Below are 21,703 nucleotides of genomic sequence, written 5' to 3' on the forward strand. Positions count from 1 at the left end.
TTTGAACCGCTCCTGCAAAAGAACAGGACAAAAAATACAGCTTTACACAAGTAAAATAATTTCCAAATGCAATACTAAGAGAACGAAGTTGCAAGAAAAACCTAAGAATCGCATTTGGATCTCTTACAACTTCTCCATCGATCTTTATCTGCAACCCGAAAGATTAGTAAACCCATTTCGAAATTCATGTCGGAAACTCTCAACAAGTTCTGAAACCAGTGAAATTTGATCTCACCCCTCCCCCCAAAAAAAAAAAAAAATCTTAAGGTTACGTGTAAGTCACCTGTCCATTTTGTATTCGTTGAATCCAACTGCTCCATTACCAAACGAATGAAACATCAACAAAAGTAAATGAAAGATGACAGAGCCAAGAAGATGAAGATCTATGGAGGAAGAATATACAACCCTTGCAATGGTGCTGAGTTCCTGTACTTAGTGGAGTAGAACTCCAACACCGTCGCCTCTGCCAAAAAGGGCAAAACCCAACAAAAGCAAAAGAAAAAAAAAATCGTAAAAAAAAAATTCACTCTCGTTATAACTCTTCCAGAGCAAATAATGGAGGGAGAAGAAACAAAAACCGGAGTCGGAGGGTGAGACGCCGTCTTTGTAGGTCAAGCCATCGTTGAATTCCGGCCACCGCACGCCGATACATTGCGGCGACGGCGGAAGAGAGGTGGAGGACATAATCACCACCACCGTTCTCTTAAAGCCCCTAAATTTAGTCTTCCTCTTCCATAATAAAAACCTTACCTTTAAATAATCTATGAAAAAATACTAAAACAAATATTACACTTGCACTGTAAATTTGTAATAGGAATATCATGTTTATAAAAAAAACTTGAGGTTCAAAATATTATAAAAAAATATATTTTTTTAAACACTACAAAAACCATTTTTATCGATATAAATATCATTTTATAAAATATTATATAGTCAAGAGATTATTTTATTTGAACAACATTTCCTCTGCTTTTCGATTTTAATTTTTACACAATTTCACTAGGTTGGCAATCGAAGTTCATTGCAGAAAACAGTGTAGAAGAATTTAAATTGGAAGTAACTAAACCTTAGAGACACCAAAGCTAAAGATGATGTTGCAACATCACAAGCTTATTATCACGTTCTCCATAACCATTTCTTCTTCTTCTTCTTCTTCTTCTTCTTCTTCTTGTGAAGCCTATTTATTGGTTTGATCCTCTGTGGTCTTCTTGTACTCAGGCTTCAGCTCATAAGATCCTTGGTTGCTTCCTTTGTTGTTGTACATGCATAGGTCTCTTAGCAAGTCTTTCAGAAATTGCTACACCCCGAAATCGAAGCACGATTACCCGAAACAAAAAAAGGAAAGGATTAAGCTTTTCCGCCTATTCCGAACAAACGGAAAAGAGGGTGTATGACAATTTCATCACATATCCTGATATGTATAACACAAATCGACAGTCCACGAGTTTCAACATTATCTGACATTTCAGTAAGCAGCTCAGTTTTACTAGCATATTGAGCATGAACATAAGTCATATCACATGGAAAGTTTTTCCATGTCTTGCCCACATGATATGCCCGGCCTTTGAATCTCTCTAGTACTCTAGTCTGTCCACATATATACCAAACTTGCCAAGAACATTTGAAGAAGCAGAGAACCAGCCAATATATCATACTTCCTATTATTATGTTTTTCGTATTTACCTCTGGTTGGTCTGTTTCTTGAATAAGCTGTCTCAGAGTCCAATTTGATTGTCTTTCAAATAGCTTGAACATGATCTCTTCCATCTCTCTCCGGTCCCTTCTTGTTCTTTTCATTTCCGATGTCCTGTTTGGCACTTTCTTCTTTTCCTAATACAAAGTAAGGAGTTCCGCGGGAGTAAATTCCAGAAATATCTGACAACTTAGCCAACGTGTTTTCATACGATAAGGAAAATGGAGATAAATACAGGATTTCCGGTTGGAATGATCATTCCCGGCATAGGCCTCATATGCATTCCAGTAGCATCATCAATGACCTGGGAAAGAAAACAGATATTTGATTACAGAAAATGCGGATTACATATAATGATATCACCCGATTATTCGTCATAGCAACCTGTATCTGTCTATTTCTGCACATATACTTGTTTGCCCTTTCTCGGCAGAGTTTACCATAGCTCTCGATGTTGTCATTATGAAGCCTCATGTCAAATTTGTGTAAGATCTTCCCTTCAACAGACACCTTCCCTACATTTCGAAGAACATTTTTCCACAGTCAACCCAGTTGACAACAAAATCTGATCAATTTTCCATCACAAAAAATGCAAACGTCTCATGGATTTTCACCAACCAATGAATTAAATCAAACCTAATGATCCAGTGTCATAAAGTATAACAGCGAACACATAAAAATGCGAGTGCATTGTTCAGCAAAACATCTATTTCTGACCCAGGAACCTCAAAATCCATGTAATGAAAGAATCAGTAGCTTTATTTAAAGTGGAGAAAACCTCCATGGATCGTGTTCTTAGTTCGAGTTTCTCATGGATACAATCAACCAACCATGCAAGTATCACAAAAAGTGGCAGTCGCCATAAAAATGTGCAACTTGAGACTCCTTACTCACCCTCTGAAGACTCACAAAACACCGACATAGGGATAAAATCTTTCGACATATCCAGAATATATCGCTTTGGCATGTTTCCTGATTCAGCACGAGCCAATTCCATTGTAAACTGAGAAGCCCACCAAAGCACAGATTGTGACAGTTATAGTGGACATTGATCACAAGTCCAAAGTGATGAGCAAGAAAGACTTTGAAGAAAGCCCACATCAAAAAATTCTCTGAGCATATAAGGAAAAGATGTTTACTAGTTTGTTTGGTTCTTTTAAGGAAACTAAACACTGGGAATTTGTAAATTGGATCAAACATCAGGACAACATAGAACACTTCATCTACTAAGCAGTTAACGACAAGCCCAAATTACAAAACGTAGAATTTTGTGTTATCTTCTAGGTTTCGATCGAAATGCCAAATGCAGATGATGAGACTTGTGACATGATTCACACTGATCAAAGCAAAACTTCAAAAAACTGTGGAACCCAGAAAAAGTTTCTCAGAGAAATGATAAAACTGAGAATGAGATAGATTTCATACGAAGAGATTAAAAAACCCTAAAGGATCGCAGAAAGAGAGAATCTGATAAGCCAAAAGGAACATATGCGATTCATCAACAGAATTCAAGAAACTACAGACGCATGCAGAGAAACGATACAAACACAACCTAAGCCTCCCAAACGAGAAATGTAGAGAAAAATCGCTAGAAACCATGAAACTATGCGAAGAGAACGGATCAAAGGTAAACGAAGATCTCTCCAAACCACGAAAAAGAAATCGCAAAAAAAAATAGAAAACCGACGGGAAATGTTGAACGATACTTGAGTCGAAGAGTCATTGTTGCCGCCGTCGTCTTCATCAGAGACCAGAGGATCGATAGAGAGGATGACTTTGGCGATGGGACGAGAAGGATCGTCGGGGTAAGATGGGGAAAACTGGAGGGAGCGAGCGACGATAGAAGGGCATTTCATGAGCCACATTGCTCTCTCAGCGAGGTTCGTGTCGAGGAGATAATCATGGTTCTGGTTCTGGCTGTGGTGACCACCATTGTTGTTGCTCGAGAGCTTACGAGGCTTGGATTCTTCCATATTCGGGGGAGAGAGAGACGAATGAAACGGAGGAAACATCTAACGTCCGCAGAGACGCAGGATGACAGAGCCGTAGGGGTGGGCGTTTTAACCCGTCACCCGGGGTTTGGAGCTATCGGCTTAACAAGTATCGAATAAGGGTACCCAATATTAATGATCATGAGATTGGAGTATAAACAAACTAAGTTTTCGACCCTAAATCCGGGTAGGGTTCAATTATTTTACAAGAGATATACAGGGTATCGGTATATTTGTTAAAAATCTAAAATATACTTTATATCTATAATATTTTTGTCTAAATTATTCTTATTATTTATTAAAATACTTTTATTTTAGTTCAATTTTTTTATGTTCTAAACCTTTCTATACAAAAATTTCACCATTCCAAATCTCATTCTATGTAACTGAATCAACTATTCATCTCTCTATCAAAATTTTACTCATCTCTCTTCATCATGAATTTTCTCTTTATACTTTGACCTCTCTCATTTGTATTTTTTATATTTATCATTTTATAGTTCAAAATTTTATAAATCGTATGGGTCCGGTATCCGCGAGTACAAGACCGAGAATCTCATTAAACCCGAACTACAAATACCTAGATTTTATAAAGCCAAGACTGAGATAATATTTTTGTAAAATCCGTGGTAATGAAGATGAAACAGGGTTTTTTAAAAATTGAGGGTAGCCGACCCATGTCCACCCCTAGACAGAGGTGGTCATTTCGGTTATTAACCCAATAAACAAATCAAACCAAATCGAACCAAATAAGATATAACAATAATTGAATCGAACCTCATATAAAAACCGAACAGTTATACTTTCTCTAAACTCGAAAAAATCGAAACCGAACCGATTAAAAAAAAATAACCAAAAAAATCGATAATTTTTTTGAAAAAAAATGAATTTTTTACAAAAAAAAATCGAATCTGAACCCAAACCGAAACTAGGAATGACCACCTCTAACACACACAATTATTATAAGCTCTTAAACATATGATTACCTAAACATAATTTTAAAAAGCTTTTTTAATTTTTATAATTCTGTTAATACATCTAACCAGTATGGGCAAACAATTTGGTTATTAAAAAATCGAACTAATTGAACCGAAATGATTAAAATTAAAATTTCAAAATCCAAAATAACAGAATTTAAATCTGCAACCGAAAACAACCGGGTTTGAATAAACCGAATGAAGTGTTATTTTGGGTTTGTTTTATTTATTTAGTGATTTCATTAGCATTATATTCGAGTTTTTATTAAAAGAAATAATTATCTTTATAAAACATTTTTTTATTTTTTCGATTATTTTATTTTCAAATTAATAAAAAAATCATACCAATAAAATTTATAAATAATATATGCAATTTTGTTTTGGTCCAATAATAAATCGAAATGACTGGCCTTAAGGCATTGCAAATATATTTTATTATCAGTAGGAAAATTTCCTTTTTCGGCAACATTCTCTTGAAGGAGGCTGCTAACTACTCATTTCCACTATACACTTCGGTCATACGCTAACAAAAAACTAACGGGGAAACTCTGAAGTGAATCTACGAGAAATGGAAAACAACCATGGAGATTTTGCTTCTGCAACTCTCTTGGCCATTGCCCCCCCGAAAACCCGATTTCCTCGGGGAATTTTCCCGCTACAATTCTCCTCTCTTCCGCTTATTGCCGCCTCCTTTGCATTTCTCGTTCTTCGTCCTTATCCCTCTCTCGATATCTTTGCTTCTGTGATCTACTCCAATGCTCGTCTTCTTCTTCTGATCTTCCAATGCATCCTTCACAAAGATCTTTAGCCTCCAAAGGGTCGGTTCGTCCTGCAAAGAATGAGGTGTACCGAGGAAGGTTGAACCGAAACGAAAGAATCCAGACAGTTTTTATTTCGGCAGATCTTTACCAATGTGTCCATCTCGACATTCACCACCGCTTCTGTTGTTTGGAAGCTCGGGTTACCCTGAGCTAGTATGTCCAGCGCTTTCAGAAGATTATCCGGAGATAGTTTCGGCATCGACAATCCGATATCTCTCCTCTCTTCGATTGATATTTTCCTGAAACAGTCCATCAATCAATCAATGTAAACAAGTGCAACATACAAAATGAAACATCTGAATCCTTGAGTTCTAATGTGGTCCTATGGAAGGGCAAAAATACCCGAAAAAAATCGGGTACCCGCAGGTACCAACCCATGGAAAACAGATTTCCGGGTACCCAACCTTTCACAAGTACAGGAAGGTCTTTTTCATTACACATCCAACGGATAGGAGTACGAGTAATTAAAAACCGGTGACTGGTATACCCCTGTTAATTAGTATTTTTATCCTTTTGCCTCCGGAAACATGTCCAAATACCTGAATTTTCTATTGGCTGTATAACTTGCATTATGCGTTTTTTAAATAATTTTTGGATCCAGACACCCATGAATAACCAAACATTTTGTCAAATACCGTAGTCCGGGTACCCAGACTCTCAGGTACCAGTACGAGTATCAAATTGTGATGTCCAAGGTCATCAAACATGGAACCAAGTATCCTAGATATTTCGGGTATCCGACATGTGCCCATCCCTGTTTGGTCCAAAACCGACCCGGAAAGGGGATTCTCAACTAAGCATAGAAGCATAGTTTACTTGAGAGAAAGAAAAACAAAGCATCTTTACAACTCTGTGAAGCAAATAAGCCAACCTGCATTTTTGGACAACCATACTCCGGAGCTCCTCCAACTCAGCGTCAACATCGCAGATCTGAGGTCCATACTATGACCAATTAACATGTGTACAAGATTTCAAGGTACCAGTACGAGTATCAAATACCTCGTTGTTTATTTCTCTAGTTATCTTAGCATGAGATGCCTCTTTTGCTAGCTGCATCTCCAACTCGGCTTGGTTCTTATCCTCCTCCCGTCTTTTCTCCTGTCATCCATTCCACTACTAAGTAAAAGAAGAAAGCTTCAACACTTAAAGAGTGTCGGTTTTAACTCGATTTATGCAGAATACTGAAGAGGATATAATTATTTACCTCTTCTTTAACCTTTGGAAGGAATTGTGCCCATTTCTCCTCGAACTTTTCGAGTAATGTTTTCGCCATAGAATAAACATCGCTTTTTTCCTCGTTATATTTCATCGCGTTCTCAAAAACTAGCTTCATATCGGTATATATTTGCATAACGTGTTTGTATCCTGTACCATCCTTCGCCTCCATTTGATTCTTTATTGTACTGAAATCCATGGGCTTATCAATAATCTGCAAACATAAAACAACATTATCAGAACAAACATAATCCCGAACAGTTTGGGTGACAACAGACTAGCAACAAATTTCTCAAACATTTTCATGGAAAAATGCATGCATTTCGCCATATTTTTCCATACATTACCATCACCCATGATACAAAGTCTCATCCAGGGTCTAGCCCTGTTAAAGTGTTTGAATTTCATTTCAGCTCTCGAATGAAGTCAGTGTATACACATGATGAAGGTAAACAATTTGTAATAAAATCTAGGGGCCTGCAAGTATCTAAGATCAGTCTTAGTACTAGAAATCAATATACTCCTCACACCATAAGTTTCGAAAATAGAAGAGATCAAAGATGAACATTTTATGTATGGTTCACAAAAAAACGGGGAACTGAGAGAGATGGCAATATCACCTCATAATAATCATGCAGGCCAAGACCTTCCACATCGACGGGATGCATAAATGGCCATGCCCACTTGTGCTGCGTTATCTGTAAAGTAAAAACAAATCTGAATCACAAAAACTCAAATCTGCGTTATCTGTAAAGTAAACACAAACCTGACGGAAAATTGTTCCAAACTGACGCATGAGGTCTTGCATTCTCTTTGCAGCTACAGCTTCTCGACGAGCCGCCTCTTGCTGCAGCTTCCTAACCCCGAGCACATGCCTCCCTTTTTCTTTGTCTTTACCGGCAGTGCTCGGGCTAGAGAGGTTCAACTGGTTAACAGTTTCGCCTACACTCGAGTAAAACTGCTCGACTTCTTGCAGTTTCTGCTCAAGCTGCATATAGAACCATACCCTATTAACATTTACTACATTTATCACTATACTAGGCAATTCAAATGAACATCAGTGAGACAAAAAATACATTACTATTCTGCTATTTCAACAGTATGCATATGCTTGTAAAGGAAACACCCGAAAAAATTCGACTTTGACTGTGACGAATCTCATACCGGTAACTATAAATTAGCAGAAGAATTTTCTCCGAATTTGCAGAAAGAGATTTGACTGAATAATACTTGATACATTAATAGCTTAACCAACAAGGCAAGTGATTGACATGGGAGTTCACAAAACCTTAACGATGAAATAAGTAAATTTCATCGTTCAGCGACAAAATTCCAGAATAATGAGTGAATACCAAAACTTCAATTGGCACCATAATCGAGGGAAAACAAATCCTAACAACCGAATACCAAATTTCAACTTCTCGGAGTAACGAATTTGGAAAACCGCAATCAATCTCCGGGAAATTCTCAACTCAAATTCTTATCACCGAATCTTACCGTGTCAACTCGCTGGAGAATCTCGTCGACACGATGCTTGATAGACTCGGCTTCTTCGGGACTAACCTGGCAAACTCCACCATGAACATCACCAGAATTTGGTAATGAAGCAGCCATTACTTCGTTCTGAGAACCCAAAAAACAAAACGTTAAAAACCCCCCCAAAAAAAAGGGGAAAATCTCAGACAACGGCTGTAAGTTTGCAATACTATAACAGCGGGTTAAGGGAGGGGTGAATAAATTAACACTATAAAACGTCTAAATCAGAGAGGTAATTATCGATAAAAGCGAATATTAATCACCATGATCGTCTGGGTCGGAGAGAGTGAGGAGAACAACGGCGGTCGTCAACTGGACGGAGACGATGGAGATGGTGAACTACGTGTCGTTTCTTTATTGCTTCAAAGGCGGTGGATCTGGTGGATTACGTGTCGTTTTGGGGATGGAAAACGGCAAGCAGTCCTCCAGAAAGTACAGAAAAAATTTTGGGGGGCATTCCGAGAATTGAACTCGGGACCTCTCGCACCCTAAGCGAGAATCATACCACTAGACCAAATGCCCTTTGATATTTCCTCTGTTCATATAAATAACTTATAGATACAAATACAAAACCCTATATGTTCTCACTTTCGTCTATGGAGAAGTGGTAACAGAGATAATGGCGAGATCAATTCTCCTTCGCTTGCTTCGGTCCCATTCTCCGCATCTTTCTTCTAGAAACTTCAACACAGGTATCTTCCCTCACTCTCACGACCTTGTTTGATCAAATTCGCCTCTAGAGTTTGTCTGCAAAGGGAATTGTTGTTTGAACGAAGAAATTATGGTTAGGGTTTTTGATGAACTGGGTGAATGACGTAGACCCATTCTTTGATAGCATTATGGATCAATCATGTTGACTAATTACTCGTAATGAGTTTGTGGGTATGTAGTCAAATGCTAAAAGGTTTTTTCTTTTCTCTGGGTACAAAGCATTTAAGAAATCCCAGTTTCTGTTGACTTTTATCCGACGATCTGACGGGATATGATCCATTTTCATGGAATTTAAATTTAGAAAAGGAACGTTATTCGCCATAGATCTTCACTCAGATCGCGCTGGTGAGATGATGGTACATGGGCATAAGGGCTTTGCTTGGGGTTATGCAATTATGAATCCCTTTAATAATTTACTCTTGACGACTTGAGTCAAACCTTCTTGGATTCTCGTTGTTTTTGGTGCAGAAGAGGTACTTATGGAAATGGCAAGTGCCATAACTTTTGAATGAGGTTCGAACTGTTTGACAATTATGTGCTATGAACTTGTTGGTTTAGTTTGTTTGTTTTCTGCGTGAAGCTCGTTCATGGCGCTGGTTTTTCTTCAATGCAATGCCTTCTTGTTCCATTTGAATTCCATCATCCAAACTATCAGCGCTGGGTCGAGCATGGTTTTCTTGAGTTCGGTTGCTTCTTTAATGGGCACAATCATAAGATGAGTGGGTGTTTGCTTGCTGAATCTTGATGGTTGTATCTTTAATACGATATGCCTTCTTGTCTTATTCTATCTTCTGAAACTTGCTGGTCGGACTGATTAGATTTATGGGACTGGTGGAAATATACCTCTCAAAATTGTAAGTTCTCAAATGGGCATGAGCTTCTTGGATTCTCTTGGATTTCGGTTTCTGAGATTACTTATCCCAACCAGTTGAAGTAAATATCTCGTTCTTCTTTGTGGATTCTGTGTGCGTCTCCTTGGTTTAAGATTTCTTATTGCAAATACATGCTTGTCATGTATACTTACTTAAACTTCACTTTCATGCTTCCATGGATACATCTTCTGTTACTGATTCATCTACTGGATTTCAGGGTATCATCGTTCAATAACAGGGGCATGGTCAGAAACCCGAAACATAACACCCAAAGTTTTGTCTTTTCCTTTGCTTAACGCCACTCAGCAAAGGCGGGCATCTCAAGCAACGTCAAGAGAAGATGACAGCAAGATCAGCATCGGACCACGCAGAACCGAACCCACAAAGGAAGATGGGGAGAAAGACTCGGGTGTCGTTTACCACGGTCCGATCTCATCCACCATCAAGAAAGTGAAGATGCTCTCCCTCTCGACGTGCTGTCTCTCGGTCTCGCTAGGACCTGTCGTGACCTTCATGACGTCCCCCGAGATGAACGTGATCCTGAAAGGAGCGGTTGCATCTACCGTCATTTTCTTAAGCGCTTCCACCACGGCTGCTCTCCACTGGTTCGTCAGCCCTTACGTCCACAAGCTGAGGTGGCAGCCGGGCTCTGATTCCTTTGAGGTTGAGATGATGACGTGGCTGGCGACTTACGCTCCCACGACCCTCAAGTTTGCCGATATCCGCCCTCCCAATACCAACCGACCCTTCGTTACCTTCAAGGCTAACGGAAGATACTACTATGTGGACGCGGACCGTTGCCACAACAAGGCATTGCTGGCCAGGCTGACGCCTTCTAAGGATGCCCATGAATCTGCTTTCAAGAATCTGTGATCTTCTTTGAGCTTTTTTTGCTTCTGCCGTGGTTTTCTTTCAGACTTGAGCCGTCAAAGCGAGCGATGAAATAAATTCGGAGGCCATTTTATATAGTTTTTATTTTATTTTGGTTATTTATGGATTTGCAAGTATGCCTAAAAAGTTGTGTAAAAGTCATATGGGACGTGTCGGAGGCGCATGTTAAAGTACACAAATAACCCTAAAAACCTTAAAAATTACAGAAAACCCCCCAAAATCTCACCTCTCTCTTCCCCGGTCTGCCATTCCATCTCTCTTCTCCATTGAATTCAGCGGCGATTTCCCCACGGGGCTTTTCTTCGCTCAACGACGTTTCTGGATTTCTAGGGGTTTGGGCTTCAATTCCTCGTTTCATGCCGTCTAACTGAAAGAGAAGGTGATCTCTGTCTTTCTCTGTCTATGCATGCGTTTTTCCTATAGGTTTCGTGCTCTTGCTACGGTTAAGCGATCCTATTCGGATAATTCGTCCAACCCCAGGATAGCTATAATGTCCTGAAGCTCGTTGTAGCGTTGTAAAGTTTGCTTGACTCGTTGAGCGGTTTCATAATGTTCCTCGCCTATGATTCGAGGTTGGAGCATACTTTTCTTGTTGATTTGGTTGACATTTCGAGATGGGTTTTCGATTTTTTGTTAATCCTGAAATCGCACACTCTTTCTTCTAGAAACTTCAACACAGGTATCTTCCCTCACTCTCACGACCTTGTTTGATCAAATTCGCCTCTAGAGTTTGTCTGCAAAGGGAATTGTTGTTTGAACGAAGAAATTATGGTTAGGGTTTTTGATGAACTGGGTGAATGACGTAGACCCATTCTTTGATAGCATTATGGATCAATCATGTTGACTAATTACTCGTAATGAGTTTGTGGGTATGTAGTCAAATGCTAAAAGGTTTTTTCTTTTCTCTGGGTACAAAGCATTTAAGAAATCCCAGTTTCTGTTGACTTTTATCCGACGATCTGACGGGATATGATCCATTTTCATGGAATTTTGCTCTCTCCATCTAATAACTAGTGTGTATGTCTGTTTCCAAGTAATTCATACAGTATTCTATCTGTCGAACAGTACGTGCGGTGTTCTGTTTCATTTGAAAATTTGATTTTCTAACATGTTTCTTTATCTGCCTTGTTGGTTTACAAATCCAAGGCTATAGATTCTGTGTTTTGGTCGTTCATCTGACTCGAATGAAATTGGGGATAACTTTGAAGTAGTTCTGAAGTCCTGTTAAGTTAATATTTCTGTGTCAAATTAATGTTTTCGTTGTTTTCTGTTTTCATCATTGCTTAGATAGAAAGCTTGAATTGGGTGAGTTAGCCCATTGCTTCGGTTTCGGTTTATTAACTTGGGATTGACTGCTTTTGGATTTTGTCTCTTGCTCCTTTCCTCTTTCTCTTAGTCTTTACAGTCTCATTGTTGAAATCCTCGAGTTTGGTGACTTTGGTCGTAGGAGCAAGGCTTGGTTATACAACTGCAGTTTCAATAGCAGTTATGGCGCTCAGATCTGTAAGCAGAAGGTTTGGAACCAGATTAATGGCTCGACAATCTTCTGTTGCTTTGCTTCATTCTCATGCCACTAGCTTCGGTATCTCCCTCAATCTTATCTTCCCAATGTTTGTGTTGTTTGGTTATGTGCATGTATATATGTATCGCTATATGCTCGACAGTCGACAATCACTAGTAAGTGTGCGCTCGAGGAACAGAGATGCTCATCAAGGGTGCTTCACTCATGCTATGTGGTCTTTCATCGTATTTTCACATTTTGACTTATGAAGTGTGTTACAAGCTGAATTTGGTGATGGGTATTTCTTGATTCACGGTGTTGGTATCACTTCTTTGTTTGATTTTAGGGTTTAAAGAAGTACGGGAAGAAGAGAAAAGTAAGTTAGTTGGTAATGTCTTCACTAGTGTCGCTTCAAGCTATGACGTGATGAATGATCTGATGAGCGGCGGTCTGCACAGGCTATGGAAGGATAGGTAAGTATCTCTGTGCGTGTATCCATAATGTTATATGGTTTGTTCTTTAAGATTCTGGATTTTTGTTGATTTCAATTTATTGATTTCAGACTCGTCGGGAAGCTGAATCCATTTCCAGGGATGAAACATCTTGATGTGGCTGGTGGAACAGGTTAGCCAGCATTTGATTTCACCAATGCATGCTTCTATAATTGTAATTAAATTTTTTTTTCAATTGCGCCGAAAAGAAATTGACACCCTTTCTTTTTTACCGATGGAGCTTTTTATCTCTTTGAGTATTTTTGTAAAGAACCAGTGATAGTTATGTAGAACAACAAAAAGTAATATTTTGTCGTGTGGGTGTTAAATGTGGAGAGGAAAAGGCCCACATGTGTTTCATAGTTGAATTGTCTATGCATCTTATCTAGATCTTTGTGAATGATTGTTTGAATACACAGGGGATGTTGCCTTCAGGATCTTTGATGCTGTAAATAGTGTCAAAAGAAGAGAATTGCTGAAAATTGATGAGGCTTCACTTGAAGAAACTCAGATATATGTATGTGACATTAACCCCAAAATGTTAGATGTCGGGAAACAACGAGCTACTGAGAGAGGTAAATCGTTAGATAAACGTGGGTCTCGTAATTTATGTCTATGGCATTAAGCCATTTGGGTATTTGAAACCGGTTTATGATTCCATCGGGTTTTCTATTTTTCCTATTTCGGTTTTCATGCATGAACTTGGTTGAATCCTGCTCTTTCCACTACAGGTCTGGGACAAAACAAATCTCTCATCTGGGTGGAAGGTGATGCAGAAGCTTTGAGTTTTGATGACAATTCAATGGATGGATACACAATTGCGTTTGGGATTAGGAACGTCACTCACATTGAGAAAGCTCTTTCCGAGGCCTATAGGTAAAAGATATACGTTATTTCCACCCTCTTCTTGACTTTGGAGTCTTGGTTATATCGGGTTGAGAAATAATCTATCTGATTGAACTCATGTTATCTTAATCTTATGAAACTTTTTCACTTTTGGTTAGAGTGCTAAAGCGAGGAGGAAGGTTCCTCTGCCTTGAGCTCAGCCACGTAGAAATCCCGATTCTTAAAGATATGTAAGTCGATACCGAGCTTTAAAGAATCAAATGCAACACTTTTTTGTTTATTTGATCATCTAATATTTGCTTTTTTTTCGTGTTTCAGATACGATTTTTACTCTTTCCAAATCATACCAAACGTAGGAGAACTTGTGGCCGGTGACAGGGAATCTTATCAGTACTTGGTCGAGAGTATTCGCCGGTTTCCCCCTCAGGTTATTAACTGCGCATCTTGTTCTTGTAAAAAGTCATTGTTGGTTCATCTTCAGCATCCTTTTGAATCTGTGATCACTGGTCATTCATGATGATGATGATGATGATGATGATGATGGATGCAGGAGAAATTCGGGTCGATGATAGCAGAAGCTGGGTTTGAGAAGGTGGAGTATGAAAACCTGGTTGGTGGAGTTGTCGCCATTCATTCTGGTCTCAAGCTCTAACCAAAGCCTATCTTCTTCTTCCTTTGCTTCTGTTTTGTCTTTGTTTCATTTCATTGCATGCTTCTAACTCTGCCGCCTGTAGAATTTAATTATTCATTACTACAAAAAACAATAATAATAGTAATGGTCTTACCTAGACTTATTTAGTGAATATACTATAATCTAAATGTAAAGTTAAATTTGTTATTCGATTGTGGATTTTCAAACTTCAAATTAAATCTACTGTTATTCGAGTTAGTACATTAAATTCTCTAATATAACAATTTGCTATTCGCTTACAAATTTCTAAAAATTAACCAAAATCAGATGCCGTTCATAGCAATATAGATTTCAGTACTCCCTCCATTGGGTAGGGATTTTGCATACTTGTCGTAGTAACGTATATTATTTCGTGAAAATAATTTAAAAGCAAAAGCAAGTTTTTAGAAGGAAAAAATATTTTAAAAACGAATTTAAATCATAGGTAGCAAAATTCGAAATAAAAATGAAAATTTTCATCACCCCTTGACGCAAAATGTCAAGACTAAAATGAACACTTTGAAAAAGTATCGGAACCCTTTTTGGTATGAAATATCCGAATTATTTTGGACATTTTTTTTACAAATTTGGAAATGCTTAGATGATCTTTTTTTTTGTCTTTCATATCTAAAAAGGACAGCAAATACCAAATTAAGGACTGATTCGTATAGCAATTTTGTTAACCTCAGGGTGCCCAAAAAAGCAAAAAAAAATTAAAAACAAAAAACAAAAAAATAAACCCACCAATTCAACATCTTTCCTACTATTTTTTTTTTCAGATTAAAATTTCAAAACTTGCCATAAAAATCATATCAAAGAAATCAGACCACACACACACAGATTAAGACATGAAGTTATAACGTAAGCAGACCAAATGTACATTTCACATCTTTCCAATGGGTTTGTGTTTCTGTGTCAATGCGAATAACTTATACCATAAACAGCAATTTCAGTTTTCATTATTCGGAATCTGAGAACTTTCCCCCAAATGAATCTCCAGGCGACAGAGGCTCCTCCCACACCAGTCAGCTCATCCCCCTGTTTTCTGAAGGAAAACAAAAACAAGTTACAGATTGCGAAATTCCCTGAGATAAAAGCCGAAATCCCCAAAAGATCTGACGTGGGTTTTCGATACGATTTCGATTCGGATTCAGTTTTCTCCTAAGTGTATTTTCTAAAACTCGTCGTACCTTCGCCAAAGAGCTGCTCCAAACGAGTAACGATATGCTTTCCATAAGTGTATTTCTTCAGAGCTGGAGCGTGCATCCGGACTCGGCTTAGCAGCATTGCTCTCTGATCGTCGCTACAAGTCTCGAATATCTTTTGCACCACATAGTTTCCATACTGATCCTTCATCATAGTCTGTAAATCCAAACAGAAACAGAGAAAAAAAGGTTGAAACTTTATAGGGATATGTATATGTCATATAGGTCCATGCATATGGATATATGCCCTCACCAGTAGATTAGTGAAGCCCTCATCTTCGCCTGCAATCTCTTTGATGATGATGTCACGCTCAGTTTCACCGCCATATTCCAAACATTTCTCGATAACGTTTGACGCGAATTTATGCTGGCTAAGCTGCACGATATGGCCCGAGAGTTTTCTGACCATGCTCTCTCTTTCTTGAGGCGTTCCCCTCTCCAAAACATGCTGCAGAGAGGAAAAGTATTTGATCAGAAATCGAAAATTTTAGTCCGGGCTGTTTAATTTTTCGGATTTATCTGTTTCAAACCTCAGCCCTGCAAGTTCTCGGGTTTTACTTAAACCCCGGTTAGTGATACCTCTCACTCTCAGCTTTTCACAATTGCGAGGATACGTAAATTTTTTTAAATTTTCACAGACCTGGGTAACGTAATTGCCATACTGGTCCTTCGCAAGGGAACAGACCGATTCCAGTATCTCCTCAATAATGAACCGACAGTGATGCTCATCTGTGCAGCGCTCGAGAACCCTCTATAGTAGACGAAATAAAATGTTGAAACATGTCATTTTTTTACCATAAATGAGCAAACCAATAAAAGAAAAAGGAGTAAGAACGAAACTCGAAAATTACCTGTATGACACGACAGCCGTAAGGATGCATGGAGAGCGATGCAACATGACCACGAAATGCGCAAATCACAAACCCGATTTTGGCTGTTGGGATGTTTTCAATGCATTTCTGGATCACATGGTTCCCGTTTTGGTCGCGTACGCATCTCATGACGTGCCCGTCAAGTTCACGCACCAAACGAATTTTTTGCTCGGGCTCAATTACATCAAGAGCCTAAGACCAAAATAATATCGCCGATCAGTAAAGCCAACTAATTTATGACGGAAACTGAGAAGAGAATTGAATAAGGAACCGGAATCAGTTGATTCAGACAAAAGCTAGTGACTTCTTGTTACCTTTTGTATAACACGACAACCATACATCTGCAGACTTAACGGCAATATCTGACCTGTGAGTTGATCTGCAAGTTCTTTTCTCTGTACTGCATTCCCATATTCGAAAAACTGACACAGAATTACCAAAAGTGTTAATCCAAGAAAATAATCTGACGTGCCTAACTGCGAAAGGGATCTACGGAGATGGCGGACAAGGAAAGAAAACCTTCTGAATGACATAATTTCCGAAAACATCAGTCATTAGGTTGCATGCGTGAGGAAGAACCTCCTTGAAAACAGCTGCCTTTTCCTCCGGGCGACAATTTTCAAGCTTTTGCTGAATGAATCGGCTCCCATGTTGATCGGCACTGCAAGGAACAAGATTTAGTTATTTTGGTAAAATATGACGCCATGACGGGACACAACAAAGTGACTTGCAAAAAGGAAAAAAAGAAACTTGCCTGAACTGCACAATGTGTCCAGCAATATCAGATAACTCAAACCTCCTGCCATTCCCAGATTTCAGCTCTTCAAGAAAATTGGACAATCGTAGGCTATTGCCACCTTCCACGCCCCTCTGAGGTTGCCATCCAGGATAAGTCTTTACAAACTGAGCAGAACCCGGAGAAACTGGAGAGCTAAGCTGAGAAGGGGGATAATGCACCACAATGCCCGTATTCGACAGTATTCCATAATTACTAGGACCCATCAATCCCGTTTTACCGAGGTTCTGGTCACTTGGCGAAGTTATTTGCCGAACAACATTTGGCTCATCCTTCTGAGGCTCAATAACGTTTTTCTGGCTCCCCGGAACAACGCCTCTAGGAGGCGGCAGGTTCATCTGGCCAGGCATGCTGTAGGCCTGTGCCTGTCCGAGTGGCTGTTGATAGTATCTCATGTAAAAAGGATCCAAGAAAGAAGATTGCCCTGCTGGGCCATACAGCTTGTCAGAATACTGCATTTCGGCTCCATGCACAACATTTCCCATAACGGGTGCACCAGATAATTGAGGAATGAAATTTGGACCGACAACAAATGGGACAGCGCCATGAGGAGGGTACCCGGGGAAAACCTGTGGGAATATATTTGGAGTCAAAGTGCAGGCCCCAAAACCATACTGAGGAGCGTATAAGCCAGATGAGTGCATGTTATAGACAGGATTTGGTGTAATATAAGCCGGTGGGGCAGTAGCATAAAGTGGGGGTGTAAATCCCGAGGATTGCAGCGTATGTTGACCGTCACCCGAGAACTTAGAGGGGGGGCCGTAAAGGAACTGACCACTCCCAACAATCACGTCATTTGCACTATGGGAACCCGTTATACCACCTTGAATCGAGGCTACATTGTCTGGCTGTCGATGCATCTGATTTTGTTCTCGAAAATGTTTATTCTCAGGATCAGATGTGTTGGACATATTTGCATTCTTCATTTTGGACACAAGCATTGAAACATCGGGATTCTTTTCAACGCCAAAGGAAGCTCTTGTCTTTGGATGATTGCTTCCACTGTCATTTGATGTAGAGCAATCCACCTCAGATGATGCAGCAGCATTCTCTTTAACAAAGGTGGACTTGACATCATTTGATGTCTCAGAAGGATCATCATTCTCACCCACTGTGCTCATTTCGCAATTTGAAGAGTTAGACCGACTATGCTGAGGGGTCAGACCACCAGAATCCTGTGAATTTTAAAAAGATATTCAGTCGTAACAATCATAAGGTTTGAAGTATAAGAACCTTGAAGCAGTGAAACACGGGGTAATTTCCATGAAAACCCTAAGTAAAAGATAACATTTCGCTACTCAGAATTAAAACAGGGTGTACTCTTTATATAGAATCTAGGTTTTTTTACTGGAAATGAGAAGCAAAACTAAGAGAAACCGAACCTGCCTGGAATCAGCCAAACCATGGCTGCCACCCGGACAAGGAATCATGTCCGATCCAGAGACAAACTCGTTTGTCCTATCTGAAACACTATGAACAGACTGCTGTTGACAGCTTTCTTCCTCGGCCATTTCCTTGTGAGTAGAAAGTGCGCCTTGAGACGTATGAATGGGACTATCAGCATTAGTTAATCCCCAGTTACTTCTAACTCTACCTTCATGGTTCCCAAGCCATGGAGAAAGTCTAGGGTTAAGGCGAAGTTTCGAAGAGTAATAAGCTAAAAAGGAAGGGTCATTGGTCAGTGGTTCCTCAAATCCACGGTTTTGAAAAGAACCATGAAAACCCGGCAGTTTCATGTTATAATCTGAGCCATGTTGTGATAAGAGATTATCCACAGCCAGAAAGGAGCCCTCGATGCTCGGCGGTGCACTTCCACTTCGGTTAGGGACATCACCCCTTCCAGAATTTGGCCATTTTCCACTGCTTCCGGGCATTCTGACAGGACTCTCGGTTGCCATGCCACTAAGAAATTGCGTTCAAGACACTGTTCTAAAGCAAGGGCCCAGATTTTATATAGTGCCTGCACAAAACGGGCAAACCCTGTTCAGGATCATCAAAATGATGACATACGGCCACCAATTCTTCGCCATTGAGCTTGGATAGAAGAACGGCCCAAGAGAAATGGAATGTAAAACTGAAAAATCTACATAAGCAACTAATTTCAACTAAAGTGGGAAAAGATTCAAAAAATGGAATCTACTATATTGATTTGTTTTCGCGTAATAACGATCTAGAACCGTAACTTTGGTTAATGCAATGCCAAATTAGACAACAAAGGATTCCGAATCGGGTTTTTTCCCATTAAAACAGTGACTTTCGATAAAAACAACCCAATTCACTATCACAAAGCACTAGCATTAGTCTGCATAGGCTATGACTTTCGGACTATTCTTGAGAGTTCTTGATCAAGAACATCATTCCACGGCCAAGAATTCGCAAGTAAATATGATGTTACACATTATACCATGCCAACATCTTGTACACAGCAAAGGGTTTAAATGCTAATAAATGTCAAGTAGGACAAATTTTTAACAATCATCCCCTAAAGCAACGTATCATATCCGACCATACAATCAAGTAAAACACAGCAATTCATCAACCACACAGACAAAACTAAGCAATTTCTAAACCCTCCATATCACAAAAATAGAGCAAATGGAACATGTTTTCTGATCAAAATCTCTTCTTTGCCCCCAATTTTCTCCCCCCACTGACCAAAACTAGAAATCCCGCAGACGATCAAAACGATTTGAAATAGAACAAGTGGCACAGAATTCGAACCCAACAGGACACAGAACAATTCCAAAGCATCATCACCCTAAAGACATAACATATCTAAACGTGTACATATATATGACCATGTAAATGCTCCTCGTAATAGAAAAAGAAGACCCAGATCCATTTTATGCAATAAAATAATGTGTCAGCAGATAGTTAAACCAAAACCCCACGGAAAGAGAAAGCAGAAGAAAGAGAAGAAGAAACAGGGGAAGGACGACAATAACTCATTTTTCTCCCCCGAAAAAGAAGAACCCTAGAAATGGGCTGTTCCCTCTCCAGTTGACGAGAATAGGAGGGAGAGAGAGTAGTGAAAGATTCTGTCTTACCAGGAACCAGGTTTTGTTGGTGGAAGCAAAAGATTCACTGTTTCAAACCCTAGATTCACTTCTCTCCGGAGAGAGAAAGCAACGAGAGACAAGAGGGATTGGCTCTAAAAGTGACCACCTTTGGCATGGTCAGTGGATTTTTAAATTTAGATTTTTTTTTTTAATTTCCTTGAATGGCTATTTCCACCACTGTGGCTTTTTGTGTGATGTTTGTGAAAGTTTTGACTTTTTGTTGTTTTTGTTTTTTTTTTTTAACTTGAATCATTAATATGTGAAATAATTATTTTTTTATATATCAAATATATATGTTTACGAAAAAAGAATACTTTCCAAAATAAATATAAAATATATGAATTTGTATTCAGTGTTTTAGAGAAGTAAGGACAAAACTATGTGCTCGTGGATTTTTAATACATTTCCATATTTGAAATATAATTATAATGCATGACAATGCTACTAGTAACAGGTAGACAAATTGTGTTTCAATATATTTTAAATTACAAAACTAGTACCGTTTTTGTTGAAACAGATAAATAATAAATAAAACTAGTAGAATTACAAACATTATTAAAATTTGAATAAACAATTCTTTATAATGAAAAAAATATTATTGTATCTATTTCTTTTAGGTTCTGATGTTAATTTAATATTAAGTTTTAAGAATAATTTTGTGTTCTGGTAATTTAAAAAATATATTTTCCAAAAAATCTTTCACAAGAATAATGTTGATGATTTTTTAGTGATTTTTAGATTGTTTTAATTAATTGTTCTCTGACATTTTCTACCGGAATATAGAAAATTGAAAAACTTTTATACAATTAATTGTTCCTCCAAGAATTTTGAAAGTTATTATTAATTTTTTTATTATGGTCATGTCAAATCGAAATAAAATTTCTACGTCAAAGGTGATATATTATATAATCCATTACCATTACAATCTTTTTACGAAAACGAAGTAAGAAAATTATATTTACTGTTTTGCCCTCCGGAGATTAGGTGGGTTGAAGGTCCGACAAAACAGGAAATGGATAAGACATTCATTTACAAAAGTCACTGTCACAGGCGGCTGCCACTGTTTTTTCACGATTCTTGCTCCTTGTTTCTTCCTTTTTGGTTTGGTTCGGTCGGTACAAACTAATACCAAACCGGTTGAAACCGGGTTTAACTTTTTATGGAATAAACCGGATTTGGATTCGATCATCTCATTCTTTTCTCTTTTTTTTTTTTTTAAAAAATGCGATCATCTCATTCTTTTTTAATGAACCAATAATAATTGTTACTCGTTATTTTTCGTTTGTTTGCAAATAAATTTAAAATTAAATTAATAACATGATTTTTTGACAAAATTAACGACGAAATAGTTCCGCTAATTTTGTTTTTCCAGGATTCTTGCTCCTTGTTTCTTCCTTTTTGGTTTGGTTCGGTCGGTACAAACTAATACCAAACCGGTTGAAACCGGGTTTAACTTTTTATGGAATAAACCGGATTTGGATTCGATCATCTCATTCTTTTCTCTTTTTTTTTTTTTTAAAAAATGCGATCATCTCATTCTTTTTTAATGAACCAAT

The 21,703-nt window shown here is 38.5% G+C and overlaps 6 protein-coding genes and 1 non-coding gene across 10 annotated transcripts in view; 2 read left to right on the forward strand and 5 right to left on the reverse strand.

Annotated features, from left to right (window-relative positions):
- LOC104802594 (RNA pseudouridine synthase 5) overlaps positions 1-731 on the reverse strand; it is a 4,842-nt gene extending 4,111 nt beyond the window's left edge. The window contains exons 1-4 of the mRNA XM_010526305.2: positions 579-731; positions 406-463; positions 284-311; positions 99-148 (exon numbers count right to left, since the gene is read on the reverse strand). Coding sequence (XP_010524607.1) covers positions 99-148; positions 284-311; positions 406-463; positions 579-684 — 242 coding nt within the window. The 5' untranslated portion in view covers positions 685-731. The remainder of the gene's footprint in view (positions 1-98; positions 149-283; positions 312-405; positions 464-578) is intronic.
- Positions 732-947: 216 nt separating this feature from the next.
- Positions 948-3,803, reverse strand: LOC104802672 (general transcription factor IIF subunit 2). The gene is made up of 6 exons (XM_010526420.1): positions 3,400-3,803; positions 2,588-2,696; positions 2,078-2,208; positions 1,929-1,997; positions 1,684-1,830; positions 948-1,297 (listed from the first exon to the last, which is right to left on the reverse strand). Exons 1-6 carry the CDS (start codon positions 3,703-3,705, stop codon positions 1,178-1,180), a joined length of 882 nt encoding a protein of 293 aa, XP_010524722.1. The 5' UTR covers positions 3,706-3,803; the 3' UTR covers positions 948-1,177.
- Positions 3,804-5,072: 1,269 nt separating this feature from the next.
- LOC104802753 (transcription factor GTE6) lies at positions 5,073-8,573 on the reverse strand. The gene is made up of 9 exons (XM_010526539.1): positions 8,497-8,573; positions 8,195-8,320; positions 7,464-7,685; positions 7,318-7,395; positions 6,687-6,911; positions 6,482-6,580; positions 6,354-6,412; positions 5,571-5,721; positions 5,073-5,490 (listed from the first exon to the last, which is right to left on the reverse strand). The coding sequence occupies exons 1-9, from the start codon at positions 8,497-8,499 to the stop codon at positions 5,317-5,319; spliced, it is 1,137 nt and encodes a 378-aa protein (XP_010524841.1). The 5' UTR covers positions 8,500-8,573; the 3' UTR covers positions 5,073-5,316.
- Positions 8,574-8,683: 110 nt separating this feature from the next.
- On the reverse strand, positions 8,684-8,755 carry TRNAP-AGG. Its single transcript has one exon. It is a non-coding gene; the product is annotated as a tRNA-Pro (tRNA).
- Positions 8,756-8,844: 89 nt separating this feature from the next.
- LOC104802837 lies at positions 8,845-10,805 on the forward strand. The gene is made up of 2 exons (XM_010526658.2): positions 8,845-8,925; positions 10,034-10,805. Exons 1-2 carry the CDS (start codon positions 8,853-8,855, stop codon positions 10,687-10,689), a joined length of 729 nt encoding a protein of 242 aa, XP_010524960.1. The 5' UTR covers positions 8,845-8,852; the 3' UTR covers positions 10,690-10,805.
- A 119-nt stretch (positions 10,806-10,924) lies between these two features.
- LOC104802911 (2-methoxy-6-polyprenyl-1,4-benzoquinol methylase, mitochondrial) lies at positions 10,925-14,386 on the forward strand. 3 transcript variants are annotated; one of them, XM_010526843.1, is made up of 9 exons: positions 10,925-11,086; positions 12,104-12,289; positions 12,555-12,681; positions 12,771-12,832; positions 13,119-13,274; positions 13,431-13,575; positions 13,704-13,775; positions 13,864-13,972; positions 14,096-14,386. In XM_010526843.1, the coding sequence occupies exons 2-9, from the start codon at positions 12,196-12,198 to the stop codon at positions 14,195-14,197; spliced, it is 867 nt and encodes a 288-aa protein (XP_010525145.1). In that variant the 5' UTR covers positions 10,925-11,086; positions 12,104-12,195; the 3' UTR covers positions 14,198-14,386. The 3 variants fall into 3 exon arrangements, with proteins under 3 accessions (XP_010525145.1, XP_010525075.1, XP_019059156.1); XM_010526773.1 differs by having other exon boundaries at positions 12,155-12,289; XM_019203611.1 differs by lacking the exon at positions 10,925-11,086 and adding an exon at positions 11,099-11,279 and having other exon boundaries at positions 12,155-12,289.
- A 668-nt stretch (positions 14,387-15,054) lies between these two features.
- Positions 15,055-20,253, reverse strand: LOC104803051 (pumilio homolog 6, chloroplastic). 2 transcript variants are annotated; one of them, XM_010526961.1, is made up of 10 exons: positions 20,136-20,253; positions 18,471-19,048; positions 17,047-18,263; positions 16,812-16,953; positions 16,607-16,714; positions 16,272-16,484; positions 16,061-16,171; positions 15,674-15,868; positions 15,406-15,577; positions 15,055-15,260 (listed from the first exon to the last, which is right to left on the reverse strand). In XM_010526961.1, exons 2-10 carry the CDS (start codon positions 18,984-18,986, stop codon positions 15,241-15,243), a joined length of 2,694 nt encoding a protein of 897 aa, XP_010525263.1. In that variant the 5' UTR covers positions 18,987-19,048; positions 20,136-20,253; the 3' UTR covers positions 15,055-15,240. The 2 variants fall into 2 exon arrangements, with proteins under 2 accessions (XP_010525263.1, XP_010525317.1); XM_010527015.1 differs by lacking the exon at positions 20,136-20,253 and adding an exon at positions 20,034-20,106.
- Positions 20,254-21,703: the final 1,450 nt, after the last annotated feature.

The sequence above is a fragment of the Tarenaya hassleriana genome, unplaced genomic scaffold, assembly GCF_000463585.1.
Source record: "Tarenaya hassleriana unplaced genomic scaffold, ASM46358v1 Cleome1, whole genome shotgun sequence".
NCBI lineage: Eukaryota > Viridiplantae > Streptophyta > Magnoliopsida > Brassicales > Cleomaceae > Tarenaya > Tarenaya hassleriana.

Excerpts from the sequence above, each read along its gene's own strand:
- LOC104802837 (XM_010526658.2), top strand. The coding sequence starts at position 8,853 with ATGGCGAGATCAATTCTCCTTCGCTTGCTTCGGTCCCATTCTCCGCAT. Across the intron at positions 8,926-10,033 it reads TTCTAGAAACTTCAACACAG|GGTATCATCGTTCAATAACA; the intron begins GTATCTTCCCTC and ends ACTGGATTTCAG.
- LOC104803051 (XM_010526961.1), bottom strand. The coding sequence starts at position 18,986 with ATGGCAACCGAGAGTCCTGTCAGAATGCCCGGAAGCAGTGGAAAATGG. Across the intron at positions 16,715-16,811 it reads GAAATTATGTCATTCAGAAG|TTTTTCGAATATGGGAATGC; the intron begins GTTTTCTTTCCT and ends ATTCTGTGTCAG. Across the intron at positions 16,172-16,271 it reads ACGGCTGTCGTGTCATACAG|AGGGTTCTCGAGCGCTGCAC; the intron begins GTAATTTTCGAG and ends CGTCTACTATAG.
- LOC104802911 (XM_019203611.1), top strand. Across the intron at positions 12,290-12,554 it reads TTCTCATGCCACTAGCTTCG|GGTTTAAAGAAGTACGGGAA; the intron begins GTATCTCCCTCA and ends GTTTGATTTTAG. Across the intron at positions 12,682-12,770 it reads CACAGGCTATGGAAGGATAG|ACTCGTCGGGAAGCTGAATC; the intron begins GTAAGTATCTCT and ends TATTGATTTCAG.
- LOC104802672 (XM_010526420.1), bottom strand. The coding sequence starts at position 3,705 with ATGTTTCCTCCGTTTCATTCGTCTCTCTCTCCCCCGAATATGGAAGAA. Across the intron at positions 1,998-2,077 it reads GCAGAAATAGACAGATACAG|GTCATTGATGATGCTACTGG; the intron begins GTTGCTATGACG and ends TTTCTTTCCCAG. Across the intron at positions 1,298-1,683 it reads AAGAAACAGACCAACCAGAG|CAATTTCTGAAAGACTTGCT; the intron begins GTAAATACGAAA and ends TTCGGGGTGTAG.
- LOC104802753 (XM_010526539.1), bottom strand. Across the intron at positions 7,396-7,463 it reads TTGGAACAATTTTCCGTCAG|ATAACGCAGCACAAGTGGGC; the intron begins GTTTGTGTTTAC and ends TTTACTTTACAG. Across the intron at positions 6,413-6,481 it reads CTAGAGAAATAAACAACGAG|ATCTGCGATGTTGACGCTGA; the intron begins GTATTTGATACT and ends TATGGACCTCAG.